Genomic DNA, 13,674 nt, shown 5'->3' on the forward strand with positions numbered 1-13,674 from the left:
GATGCCACCGTCCCGGATCCTGCCCCTGCAGACACCGCCAAGACCAAGGAAGCTGACCTGACGCACCCCCGGCACACACAGACCGCAGCCCCCCGTTCTCCCCCGCTGCCAGCATCCTCTTCCAAACGACAACAAAGGAAACCTTAAGTACCTCTTACCTAGAATATTTGAGCCACCCCCACATCTCGCCTCTCCCTGGTTCCCAGCGCCTGTTGCTAAGGAGGCGAGACGGCGCTCAGGAAGCCTAGGAACCGGGAACCAGGTGACAGACCGCTGGAGGAGCTGGGAGCACGAGGGCGACCGTGAGAGCGGAGCTCTAGGCCAGCCCAGGACCCCTTCCGCAGGAAGGGTGCGCCCTCCGCTCGGCTCCGTCGCCAATGACGCCCCCCGCGCACACCCCGCGGGTGGAGGAGCCAGGAGAGCGAGAGGACAGCGCCCCGGAGCGCGGCTCCCTCTGCGGGCCGGGGAAGCTCGGCCCCGGCTGAGGAGGCCTCCGGCCCTGTGCCGTGGACGCCCGCTATCCCAGACAGCGGGCCAGGGGCTCAGGGACAGCCCCAGGGAGGGCGGGCACTCACCATGTTGACTTCGGAAACCATGTCGATGCTGGCGATGTCGATGTTCATCCCCACGCAGACCGGGGGACCTATGGGAAGCGCACGACACGGTGATCAGCCAGGCTCCAGCATGGGGTGCGGGTGGCTCTGGGGACGAGGGGCTATCCCGGGAGGGGGAGCAGGGGAAGTGCCCCCCACCCCCCACCCAGCCGCAGCTTAGCGGATGCGGCCCCCGCCTCCCTCCTCCACCCAGGCCGCCAGCTCGGTGGGTCGCCCTTCCCGCAGCGGCCGCGCGCATCCCACTTACCCCCGAAGTCGGGTCTCAGGCGAATGTCGTAGCCTTTCAACAGCTTGTCCACCGTCTCCTTCACAAAGGACATGTTCCCGGGATCGTTCACGCTGGGGGAGGGGGGCAGGGGGCACAGACAGCAGGGTCAGGCGGCGGCTCACCCGCCAGCGCCCGGCGCGCACACCGCGCGCCCAGCCCGCCGCCCGGCCCGCTTCCCGTCAACCCAGCCGCGACCCTACCTCTGGGCGCAGCACACCACTGCCACCAGCACCGGGGCCGAGAAGATGCCGAAAAGCCTTCCTCCCGCAAAGCCCCACATCCCTTCGCCGCGCCCCGGCACGGGGGAGGGGGCGCCCCGCCGCCGTCGCGACCCGCAGCCGGGGCTGCTCCTGCTGCTGCCGCCGCCGCCGCCGCGCTGGCCGGGAGCGGAGGAGGGCGGAGGGGGAGGGGGAGGGTAGGAGGGGGAGGAGCGGGCACGGGAGAGGAGGAGCAGCAGGCGCGGGAGCCGCGGGAGGGGGAGGAGGCAGGGCGAGCCGGAGGCGGAGTCGGCCGCGCTGCGCACCCGGCCCTCCTCCGCGCTCGCCGTGGCCCCGCGGCCCCGGCCCCAGGCGCTCCCTCCCGCCTCAGTGGCCACCGCGTGGGACTCGGAGCACGGGGACCGTGGGGTGCAGGGGCCAGCCAGGGCCGGACTCTGTAAGCGGGAGCCGCGGCTGCGCAGCGCCGGGCAGGGCCGGGGGTCGGCCAGGAAGCCAGCTCCCTGCCGCCGTGCGAGTGAAGGGACTGTCGGCCACCGCGGCTCCCGCAGAGCAGCGAGAAAACCGCTGCCCTCTCCCCCGCCCGACCTCCAGTCTGACCCCCTCACCACGACCACCGCCCAGCTGCGGCCCGGCCCTGGGGCCCGTGGGCTCCGTGAGGCGCCTCCGCCCGCGGGACTGTGTGCTGCCGCGCCCCGAGGGAGGCTGCGGAGCCCGGGGAAGCCCCCTTCTCACCTGCGGGGCTCAGAGCCTCGGGTCCCCAGGGTCCATGAGAGCCAGATTGGCAGCAGGAGGGCCAGGAGCCCGGAGCACATGGCGCTGTTCTCTGGCCTAACCTGGGTGGGATCCTCTCGCCCCCACAGCTGCTGAGCATTGAAACGGCGACGTGGGGATCCCCGCCCCTACCCCCACCCCCGGGCTTTCCCGCCTGACCTATCTTCCAGCCCCTTGCATGACGGCCTGATTATTTATTGATAAAATATGACCATTTTTAAAAGATCTGTTCTTTAAACTGTACCTCTCACCCTCACTCCTGAACGTTTCTTGTGAGCACTGAGCCCTCCCCGCTCACATAAATAGAATTATAATGAATGGCTAAGAGAGGCCTGAATATGCGCATTTTATTATCAGTAAACTGGAATCCCGATTAGACTTGGAGACTCAGGATTGTTATTCCAGGGATCATAAAATAATATAAAATAACATTCCTGTCTGGTGCATCCCGGAGCTGTCCATAGTTCTTAATATAAAGCAAGGATCCCCGTGTTCTCTGTGACAGGCCTCCATCCTTCGGCGCCCATAAGAAGACCCCTGGCGCACTGACCAAGAAACAGACGGGTGTACACCAGGTACATCCTGCCCTGTGTATCACAACTGTGTGTCTTAGGGTTGCTCCTCACCTAAGGCCACAGGTTGTATATTTTTCTTTAGTGAATGATCCTCAGTAAAGTTTCTCTGTATCTGAGACTTCCAATATTCAGGAAGGTGGTCACACAGTCCTTCCTGTGGCCAACCAACCAAACCTACAGATCAAGCTCGTTCTTGTGTCCTGTAGGCTGCTTCAGGTTATTCCGGGATTTAATGAATGGTTAATAATAGATAACTACTCTCCTGTATTGACTCGTTTTTCTCTAAAATGGTTAAGCTTTTCTTTTCTGTTGTCGAGACTTTATGTAGTAAATATCTAAATCTAGATCCTATTCTCAAGTTGGCATGTTTCTATGCATTAATTTTAAATATCATTGCATTTTCTAAAAATCAGCAATTTTATTTTTGGAACAGAAAATGTGACCGCAGTACCTGAAAGGTTCAGAGATAAATATAGCTCCCTAATTATTTTCTGGAAAAGTCTATTCACAACTATTTTGTATTCTGTGTTCTGTTAATGTGCAATGGAATTATCTGGAAACATATCTGTTCTCTCTCTCTCTCTCTCTCTCTCTCTCTCTCTCTCTCTCACACACACACACACACACACACACACACACACATTTATAGTTCAGTCTTTTTCTCCTATTTGCATGCACTTTGCTTGGAGAAATGCCCTATTGGGGGCCATGGCTATAAAAAGTAAATAATGAAAATAAAGTCATTTGAATAAAGCCAACAACATAGCAAGAATTATCCACTCCACCTCACCTCTCAAATATTTTATATGTTTTGAGACTTGCAAAACCACATTACAAACATTATCCAACCACCATGTACCACCTCAGACCTTCTTGGCTTCAATATGATTTGTGGCACTTGGCTTTACTTATCACCCCAGCTGCTACCTCAGCACCCAGTTCTGTGAGAGCTCTGACCAGCTCTACAGAGGAACAAGCCCTGACCACTCACCTCATGTCCACATTACTTGTCTCTCACTTCCCACTAGGAAACAAAGCCTAAGATGCCACAGGGTCTGCTCAGTATCCACATATGTGCAATCTGAAATATCCACATGTGTGCAAGTTAGAAATGTACAGAGTGGACTTTGGGCTAATGGATATATATCTATATATATAGATATATACAGATATATGGAGATATATATATCCATATCCAGTGCTTAAAAGATTCTTCCTTCATTGCTTCATAAGAAATGTCCTGAGATGTATTAGTTGTTGGCTTCTCAAAGATGATCTTGTGAGATGGATCTACCAGTTGTATTTCATACTCAGCAGTGGACGGCCTCACTGGTAACAAACTCTCCTGTCTGTTCCCTCTCTTTCCACGCCTCAATCCTTTTTGCCTTCACTCCTCTTTTCACTGGTATTGCACACCTTAATAAAGTAGCACCATTTAAAGTTGCCTAAGGATATATTTTCTGGGGAATCTAGCTAAGTCATGAACCAATTGACAAATCATTAAAAGTATCACCTAAAATGAGGGCAAATCAAAGAGAAAGACTATTAAGCATACACAGGTGTAATCACGACTCAAGACGCATGGGGCTGTAAGGCCCTCACACACTGCATACTCTTGCCCATCACAGTTGCCACCCAGCTCATCTCCCACCTGCACCTGCAACAAAGACCAGACATGAGGCCACTCAGCCGTCCCTCCTTTCTCAGCTCCCTCCTAGGCAGACAGCCATCAGGTAGAATGGATAAGCACTAAACACCAAGCACCCACACTCTTGCATTTTCTTGCCTGGATTCCTGAAACCATGAATATTTCCATACCTTGACTAGATAGTGATATGTATTAACCAAATGAGCAGGAAATTATTCTTTCTGTTCTTACTTTCATTTATCTTTGACTGAAAAAGAAAAAGGCTCCATGATTCCCACATGGGTAATTTTTCATGGTAGAAGAAAAAAGCCATTTAGTAGATGCCATTTTGTTCATAGTAAAGTAATTTTAAATGGGATAGAGAATATTTTCAGGCCTTTAAGGTAGGAAGAAAGAAGGGAAGGAGAGAGCTAGGAGGCATCATGTGATCACTTTCCCTTGCCCATGTTTGTGCCTTTTGGTTGATCCAAATGCTTTTCACCAAACTAGGTTTTGTTCATAGTTACCCTTACTTATAGACAATCAACTTATGTTTCCAAGCAGGACCAAAGTTTCTGACAATATATTTTAAAGCTCTTTAAAAAAGATAACTCAATGAACATGAGGCATAACATATGGAATAAAATGTTACATGGATAATTAGATGACTCTTGATGAATGTACAAACTGGTGTACACTTTTATCATACCGAAGTTCCCTTGTGACCCCTTAACCCATATGCCACTTCCAGTTCCAGACAAGTACTGGTCTATATTTTGTCATTATAGAGTTTAATTTTTTGTCTGTTCTAGGCATTCAATGTAAGTAGAATTATGCAATATATATCATTTTTATGTCTGGCTTCTTTCATTCAGAATGTTTCTGAGATCTATTCATGTTGTTGCAGATCCATACTTTGTTCCTTTTTGTTGCTGAGTAGTTTACCATTGTATGGCTATTCTTAGGTAGAATACCAAAATTCTGAGCCAGGAAATAAAGAAATGGATAAATTGAACTTCACCTAAATTAAATTATTCTTCTTCCTTTTTTTTTTTTTTGAAAGACACTATTAAGGAAATGAAATAGCAAGGCCATAGACTGGGAGAAAATACATAACATAGATCTGTTCATCTGTTCATCAGCGGATAGACCTTTCTAGCTTTAGCGATTACAAATAAAGAGTCATATACAGGTCTTTGCAGGAATACATGGTTTCATTTCTCTTGGGTAAATACCTAGGAGTAGAATGGCTGAATTATATGGTGAGTGCATATTTATCTTTATCAGGAATTGCCAAATTATTCCAAAGTACTTGGAGGATTCTGCATCTCACCAGCAATGCACAAGAATTACAGCTGCTTCCACATCGTCTTCATCCATCCTAGTGGGTATATAGTGGTATCTCATTGTGGTTTTCATTTGCATTTACCTGGTGACACATATAAGTGTATAAGAAAGCATATTTCATGCATATTGGCCACTTGTGTCTTTTGAAGATATAAGATTTTTTAATCTTATTTTTAATTGTTTTTTAATTATTTTAAATATTATTTAATTATTATTGAATAATATTTGAATATTGTTTAATTATTTTAAATATCTAATTTTTAATTTTTTAAATTTAATCCACTTTTAATTGTATTCTTAGTTTTTTAATTGAGATGTAAGTATTCTTTATAGATTCTGGATATAAGTCCTTTGTAAGATATATGTAATGTATATATCAGTATTTTCTCCCAGTTTATGGCCTTGCTGTTTCATTTCTTTAAAGTATCTTTCAAAATAAAGAAAAATTTCATTCAATGTATCTGTTTCTTTTTTTATGGCTCAGAATTTTGTTATTTTACCTAAGAAATCTTTGCCTAATCAAAATTTAAGATTTTATGTTATTTTTTAAAAGTTAGCATTAATACACTTGTTAATTTTGTGGATGATGTAAGGGTCAAGATTCTTTTCTTCCACATGGCTGTCCAGTTTTTTCAGCATAATTTGTTGATAACATTATTCTTCCCCCCATTGAGTTACCCTTATATTTTTGCTGAAAATCAATTGATATTATAGGTGTATATTTCTTTTTACTCTATTTTATTTACTCTGTTTCGTTGATCTACCTATATATTTATATATCTTCTTATACCAATCCATACTGATTTGATTAATGTAGCTATAAATATTGATATCAGATAGCATAATTCATTCAATTTTGCTTTTCTTCTTCCAAAGTTGTTTTGACTATTTGAGGGTTTTGCATTTCAGAAACATTTTAGAATGATCTTTTCAGTTTCCATAAATAAGACTGATGGGTTTGACTTGTGTTACATAGGATCTATAGATGAATTTAGAGATAATCTTAGCAATATTAAAAACTCTTTCAATCTATGAAAACTATCTCCCCATTTATTTAGATCATCTTTAATTTCTTATAGAAATATGTTTTATTTCTATGCAGTTTTACTGTAGGGGTCATGCATTTGATTAATTAAATTTATCCCTTTTCATATTTTTATGCTATTATAAATAGTATTTTTAATATTTCATTTTCCAATTGTTTGTTGCTAGTATATATGAATATCATTGATTGTTATATATTGTCATTGCATCCTACAACCTTTATCAATCTACTTATTATTTTAATAGAATTCTTTTGTAGATTCCTCAGGACTCTCTCCAAGAAACAATCATGTCATCTGTGAATATAGGCAGTTTTATTTCTTCCTCTTCTATCTATCTGGATATTTTAAATTTTCTTATCTTGCCTTACAGCTCTGGCTGGGACCTAGTATGAAATAGAAATAATGTGAGTGGGCACTCTTGTTTTATTTCAATATTGGGGGAAAATGTTCAGGTTTTGTTGTTATTGTTGTTTTGGGGGTGATTATTATAAGTATCATATGCTAACATCCTCCTCATATTTTTCTCCTATTCTCTCTCTCCTTTCCTCTCTTCTTTTTTTTTTTTTTTCACCTCCTGGAAAAGTTTAGTCCCAAGAGTGGGGAAGTAGTTATTATGTGGCTGATGTGGAGTGGGGAGCTTTCAAGACTTTGCCGGAGACCAGGCGATATGAGGAGGGCATGAGGCTTCATGGCTTGAGAAGGCAAGAAAGGCACCATTTGCATTTAAGGCTTAGTTTGAAAATCACAGCCAAAACAAGGTAAGGAGGGACTGGGGCAGAAGAGACAGGCAAGGGTGTCAGAGACCAGGGGAGATGAGGAAGGCATTGATGTGGGCAAAGCAGCTTGTGTTTGAAATCAGAGCCAGTGCAAACAAAGAGGACATCCCTATGGAAGATTGGTCTGGTCTGGCATTCAGAGTTTCAGAGGGCAAGGGAAGTGTCCACTCGTGAAGTTGCCCTGTGTAAGGGTCTAAGCCCAAGCAGGATGGGGAGGGCATCCACACTGGGTGGAGTGGCCAAAATGAGGAGTTAGAGAGTTCAATCTGTGCTAGGAAGGCATCTCCCCACATGGGCATGTGCAAGGTCAGAAGATGAGGTGAGTGTTCATGTAGCAGGTGACCTGTCATGGTAAAACAGAGCCCAAGGAGGGTGAAGAAGACGTCGATGCATTGGAATGGCCTAAAATAGGGAGTCAGAATCTGAGCAAGAAGAGGAGAATGCCCACAGGGAATGGAGGCCATGGCAGCAACAGGGGATGGCCTACATAGGGAGAGATTGATCAAATGAGGAAATATACTAAGGTTAATGGAAGCCAGGAGATGGGAGTTACAAATACCAAAAATAATCCCTGTGGTATGAGATTGCAATTGCATGTTATCAGTGAGAACTAATACATACGTATACACACAGATATATATTCTCTGCTTCTACCCACTAAGAGGGCAGGAAGCCATGACAACACTACAGCAATGAGCATCCTCTGCATCCAGATCTTGGCTTCTACCATATAATTTGCTACTGAAAGGAGCCAGGGATATTTGGGAAAATGGGTGATTCTAAATACATGCAGGAAAAATGTAAGATGAGACTGTAACATCTTGTGACCCAGCAAGGAGGTGTTCAAAGAATGAGAGGATCATATCAAAAAGACACAAAATCCAGCTAGAATGTGTTTGCACTAATTCTGAGACAATTTGAGTAAAAATAAATAATGACAATAATGAATTAGAACCCATAGAATAAAATAGGAAAATTGGAGTTCCTACACATTAATTTAATTAATTAAATCTTTGACTATGAATGATATATTTACATAGCTTTTAAGTATGTCCCCCACAAAATGCTTGTTAATTATAAAGGGAAAATAGTAACTTTACAGTGCAGCTGGCAGACACCACCTTAATCAAGTGATCAATACAAATTTAAAACATGGAATAAATAAAAAATATGCATAATATAATACAACATAAAGATTGTCGTATCAGTTCTATGGCATTCCTAACAAAGATGTATAAGCTGAATGTAATCGTGAGGAAACATCAGACAAACCCAAATTGAGAGATTTTCTACGACATAATGGCCCTGTACTATACAAAAGTGCAAAGGCCATCAATTCAAAGTCCAGGAAAGACTGAGAAACTATTCCAAAATGAAGTAAACTGAAGACATTGAAAACTGTAATGCATGCATGATTCTGACCTTGATCGTTTTGCTATAAAATAACTTCATGGAGCCGGGTGCAGTGGTTCACACTGGTAATGCCAGCACTTACGAAGGCCAAGGCAGGAAGATCATTTAAGGCCGGGATTTTGAGACCAGCATGGGCAGCATAGATACCCTGTCTCTAAAAAATGAAAAAAATTTAGCCAGGCATGGTGTCACACACCTCTAGTCCTAGCAACCTGGGAGGCTGGGGCAAGAAGATCTTCTGAGCCCAGGACTTGGAGGCTGCAATGAGCTATGATCACGCTGCTGTACTCTAGCCTGGGAACACAGTAAAACACTGTCTTAATAAAAAAAAAAAAATCTTAATGAGACAAGTGGTTTATCTCAAATGGAGTCTAAAGATTGAATGGTGATAATTTAACAGTATCTATTTCTTGATATTTTGATGGTTGTATTGTAATAACACAGGACATTCTCTTTGCATGAAAAACACACTAAGATATTTGAGAAAACTTTTCTGTAATGCTAGGATAAGTTCAAACAAAAGAAATAAAAGAAAGTTTTCTGTAGACATCCTTTATCAGATTAAGGAAATTGCCTTCTATTTTTAGTCTTATGGAAAGTTTTAAAAACGTGGAATTTTGTCAGATGCTTTTCTTTGATATCCATGGAGATAATTGTATAGCTTTTCTCCTTAATTCTTTTAACATTGTAAATGACATTAATTTTCAAATGTTAAGCATCTTTGTATTCCTAGGATAAACATTGCTTGGTCATTTTGCTTATGCTTTGTATATGCTGAAGGATTTGATTTTCTAATATTGTTGTTAAAAATTTTTGTGTCTATGTTCATGAATGTTTTGGTGCATAGTTGCCTTTTCATGAGTGATTTTCATATCAGTGCAACACTGGCCTCAGAAAGTATGGTTCCATTTGTGCTCCTCTCTCCTCTAATTTATGAAAGACTTTTTTTAGTATGATTGTCATTACTTCTTTTTAAAATATTTTCTAGAATTCACCAATAAAGCCATTTTTGCTTGAAGTTCTGCTTAATTTTTTTAAATAATAAATACAATATTCTTAGCAGGCATAGACTATGTCGATTGCTAATTCTTCTTGTGATAGTTTTGCTAACTTATGTAATTGAAAAAGTTTGTTCATCTAAGTTTTCAAATTTGTTAATAAAATTTTTATAATTATAAATTATAATTTTAAAGTTTGTAGTGTATGTAGTTATGTTCTTTCTTTCCTGATATTGGTAGCTTATAACTTCTTTCTCTTTGTATCTTGGTGAGTCTAGCTAAAAGTTGCTCATTTTTATTGATTTTTGCAAATAACCTGCTTTTGGCTACATTGCTTTGCTCTATCATTTGTCTATTTTGCATCTTAATCATTTTTGGTTTTGTCTTTGTTATTTCCTTTCTTCTACCTTCTTTGGGTACTTTGCTCTTTCTTTTCTAGCTTTTTTGATGTAAGCTTTGATTAATGATTTTAGTTTAATAATTTTTCTAATATGGGTGGTTAACACTTTAAGATTCTCAGCTTTAGTACCATTCTAGAAGTTTTAATATGTTATATTTTCATCTTTTATTTAGTTCATAATATTTTCTCAATTTTATTTTAGTTTTTCTTTAACCACGGGTGTTTTAGAAATGTGTTACTTAATTTCCAAATATAGTGACATTTTCCAGATTTTATTTTGTTATTAATTTATAATTTAATTCTGTTGAGATCAGAGAACATACTTTCTATAGTTTCAATTCTTTTAAATTTACTACGATAACATTTTGTGACCTGTACACGGTTCACCTTGGTGACTCTTCCATGTGCATTTGGGCAGATAAGTGTATATCTGCTCTTTGGGGATGGAGTGTTATATAAATGTCAATTAGTTCAGGTTGGCTAATAGTGATGTTTGGGTTTTATATATCCTTATTGATTTTCTGTCTACTTGTTTTATCAATTACTGAGAGGAGAGTTTTGATGTTTTTAAATATCATTATGTATGTGCCTATTCTTTTAGTTCTGTGAGTTTTTGCTACATGCCTTTTTAAACTATTATTTGATGCCTAAACATGCTGGATTTTCATGTCTTTTGGATGAATTGTCTCTTTTATTATTTCAGATGTCCCTCTTTATTGCTGGTGGTATTCCTTGCCTGAAGTCTGTTTTGCCTTATTTCAAAATAACTACTACAGTTCTTTTACAATCATTTTTCCTTTTACTTCAGCCTATATACTTATAGTTAAAATGTCTTTCTTATGGACTTAATTCAGGTCATGCTTCTTTATTAAGTCTGACGATTTTTGCCTTTTAATTGGACTGTCTAGTTCAAAGTTGTTTAATAGAACTGTAATGTAAGCCACACATTAAATTTTTTTTAAAAATTCCTAGCGTCCATATTAAAAAGTAAGAGCTAGAAGCTCTGACTTGAGGCGAGAGGGGGAGCAAAGGCAATATACATAAACTTTACATTTGTACCCCCACAATATGCTAGAAAAACAAATAAATAAATAAATAAATAGTAAGAGAAAATAAGTGGAATTAACTTTAGTAATATATTTAACGCAATACATCTAAAATCTTATATTTTAACTTATAATCAGTATAAAATATGAATGAAAAAATTTTTTCATGCTAAGTACTCAAACTCTAGTGTGTTTTTGACACCTGCAGTGCATCTTAATTTGGGATAAGCACATTTCAGGTGCTCAACACCTATAAGTGGCTAATGGTTACCATTTTGCACAGTGCAAATGAAAACTATTTGTATTTAATGTCATTATTGAAATGATAGGGTTTTGGCCTAGCATCATTTTTATTTGTTTTCTGTTTGCCTTTTCTGTTCATTGCCATTTCCCACTTTTTTCTGCCTTTAAAAAAATCAGTTGATTATTTTTTAGCATTCAATTCTATCTTTACTGTGGGATTATTCACTATATCTTTTTTGTGTTTTTTAGTGTTTACTCTAGGGTTTGCAATATGTATCTTTCAGTAGTCAGTATATCATCAAGTGTTATAACACCATTTAGCATTTAATGCAAGAATCTTACCACAGTGCAATTTTACTACCCCCCCATTATGTACTATTTCCTATATTTTATTTTTATATGTTATAAATATCACAACACATTGCTATAAATATCTTTTAAGAAATTTATTTATTTATTTGAGACAGGATCTTGCTCTGTAACTCAAGCTGGAGTGCAGTGGTGCAATCATATTTCACTGTAACCTCAAATTCCTGGGCTCAAGAGATCCTCCTGCCTCAGCCTCTCCAGTAGCTAGGACTACTTGCATGTGCCACCACACTTGGCTATTTTATTATTATTATTATTTCTTGTAGAGAGGGAGTCTTGCTGTGTTGACAAGGCTGGTCTTAGACTCTTGGCCTCAAGCAATCCTCCCACCTCAGCCTCCCAAAGTTCTGGGATTACAGGCATGAGCCACCACTGCTCCACTCCCAGCCTAATATTTTTTAAAAATATTTTTCCTCCTCATTTCTGAAAATCCAATTACACATATGCTTGACACTTTGATGAAGTCCCACAGGTCATTGAATCTCTTTCATTTTTTTTTTCAGTCTATTTTTCCACTGCGTTTTAGAATTTGAATAATTTATATTGTTATGTTTACAAGTTATCTTGTCTTTGGCAGTATGCAATTTGCTTTGAGTCATGTCCAGTCCCATGATCATTTCATAAATTTTATTTGAGCTCCAAAAGTTTTATTTGATACATATATATATATATATATATATATTCCATTATCTGCATTATCTTCACTTTTCATTTAAACTCTTCAGCTAATTAATAGTCATTTTAAACATTTTCTTGTCTGCTTATTTAATTGTCTCTCTCATTTCTGGGGCTGTTTATCATAAGTGATCTTTTTCCTGGTTGTGTGTCACATTTTTTCTGAATCTTGTTATGCTAATAATTCTTGTTTGGACTCTGTATAATGTTAATTTTATGTTGTTCTGTGTTGTATTTTGCTATCTTCTTTTAAAGAATGTCAGTCTTTGTTCCAGTAGTAAACTTATGTGCTATTCACTTTGATATTTTCAAGTGTAGTTGTAAAGCTTTTTAAAGGGAAGGTCTAAAGTAGGCTGCTTTAATCTAAGGCTAGTTTGGTCATACTACTAAAGCATTGCCCTTATTGGATACCTATTTAATGTGCCAGGTGTTCAACAGGGACCCTCCATTCTGGCTGGTTAGAGCTCATCTAGTACTGTATAAACTCTGAAAATCATACAGCTTGCAGGTCCCTCCTTATTCTTTGTGTGGCTTTGTGAAGACTCACCCTATGCATGTACAGCTCATCAATTGATGCAAGAGGACCCAGATATCTGGAGCTCTCTCTCTCTCTCTCTCTGCAGAGCCTCCTCCTCTCTCAGTCTATATTCTGTAAGTTCAAGTTGCTGCAAACTCTCAGGACTCTGACTTTTGTCTTGTCTAGTGATCCTGCCATGTCTTGCTTGGGTTTCTACTCACTATGCTATAGTCCATAAAGGTCTTCAGGCCAAAAACCAAGTCAACTGTAGGGCTTTTGTTTCCTTTTTCTAAAGTATCACAATACTGCACTACTTATTGTTTAATGACTAAATACAATTGCTTCATAGATTCCATGCACCATTTTTGCTAGTGGTGTATGGTAGGAAAGCAAGTCTAGTCACATTGACTTCATTATTGCTAGAAGGAGAAATAATAAGCTGATTTTGATTTCAGGAAAATGACAAATGAAATTACCAAGAGCAATTACTGAGAGTAATTGTCATTATTCTCAGAACATTGATCTGAAAGCAGCAAATGTTCTTATCTCAATGTCCCACTAAATGCATAATACGTTTACTAGGAAAATATGTTTATATATCCTACTAAGTACATTTACACCTATGATAAAAATCCTAGTCAGAAATGCTATTTTAAAACTCTTGTCCCAGGAATAGTAGTTCCTAAATGTCAGTGGGAAGAGGGGGAAATGTTACCTGCTGAAGTCAACTTTAACTAAATGAAGAAATAGAAGACAAGAAATGCCCTGAAA

The 13,674-nt window shown here is 40.4% G+C and overlaps 1 protein-coding gene across 2 annotated transcripts in view; it reads right to left on the reverse strand.

Moving 5' to 3' along the window:
• Positions 1-1,962, reverse strand: part of GABRB3 (gamma-aminobutyric acid type A receptor subunit beta3) — a 204,095-nt gene extending 202,133 nt beyond the window's left edge. The window contains exons 1-3 of one of the 2 annotated variants that reach the window (XM_012760006.2): positions 1,833-1,962; positions 862-953; positions 576-643 (exon numbers count right to left, since the gene is read on the reverse strand). In XM_012760006.2, the coding sequence (XP_012615460.1) occupies positions 576-643; positions 862-953; positions 1,833-1,912 (240 nt within the window). In that variant the 5' untranslated portion in view covers positions 1,913-1,962. Of the gene's footprint in view, positions 1-575; positions 644-861; positions 954-1,082; positions 1,258-1,832 lie in introns of those variants that run through there. The other variant, XM_012760005.2, reaches the window with a different exon arrangement.
• Positions 1,963-13,674: the final 11,712 nt, after the last annotated feature.

The sequence above is a fragment of the Microcebus murinus genome, chromosome 7 (assembly GCF_040939455.1).
Source record: "Microcebus murinus isolate Inina chromosome 7, M.murinus_Inina_mat1.0, whole genome shotgun sequence".
Classification (NCBI taxonomy): Eukaryota; Metazoa; Chordata; class Mammalia; order Primates; family Cheirogaleidae; genus Microcebus; species Microcebus murinus.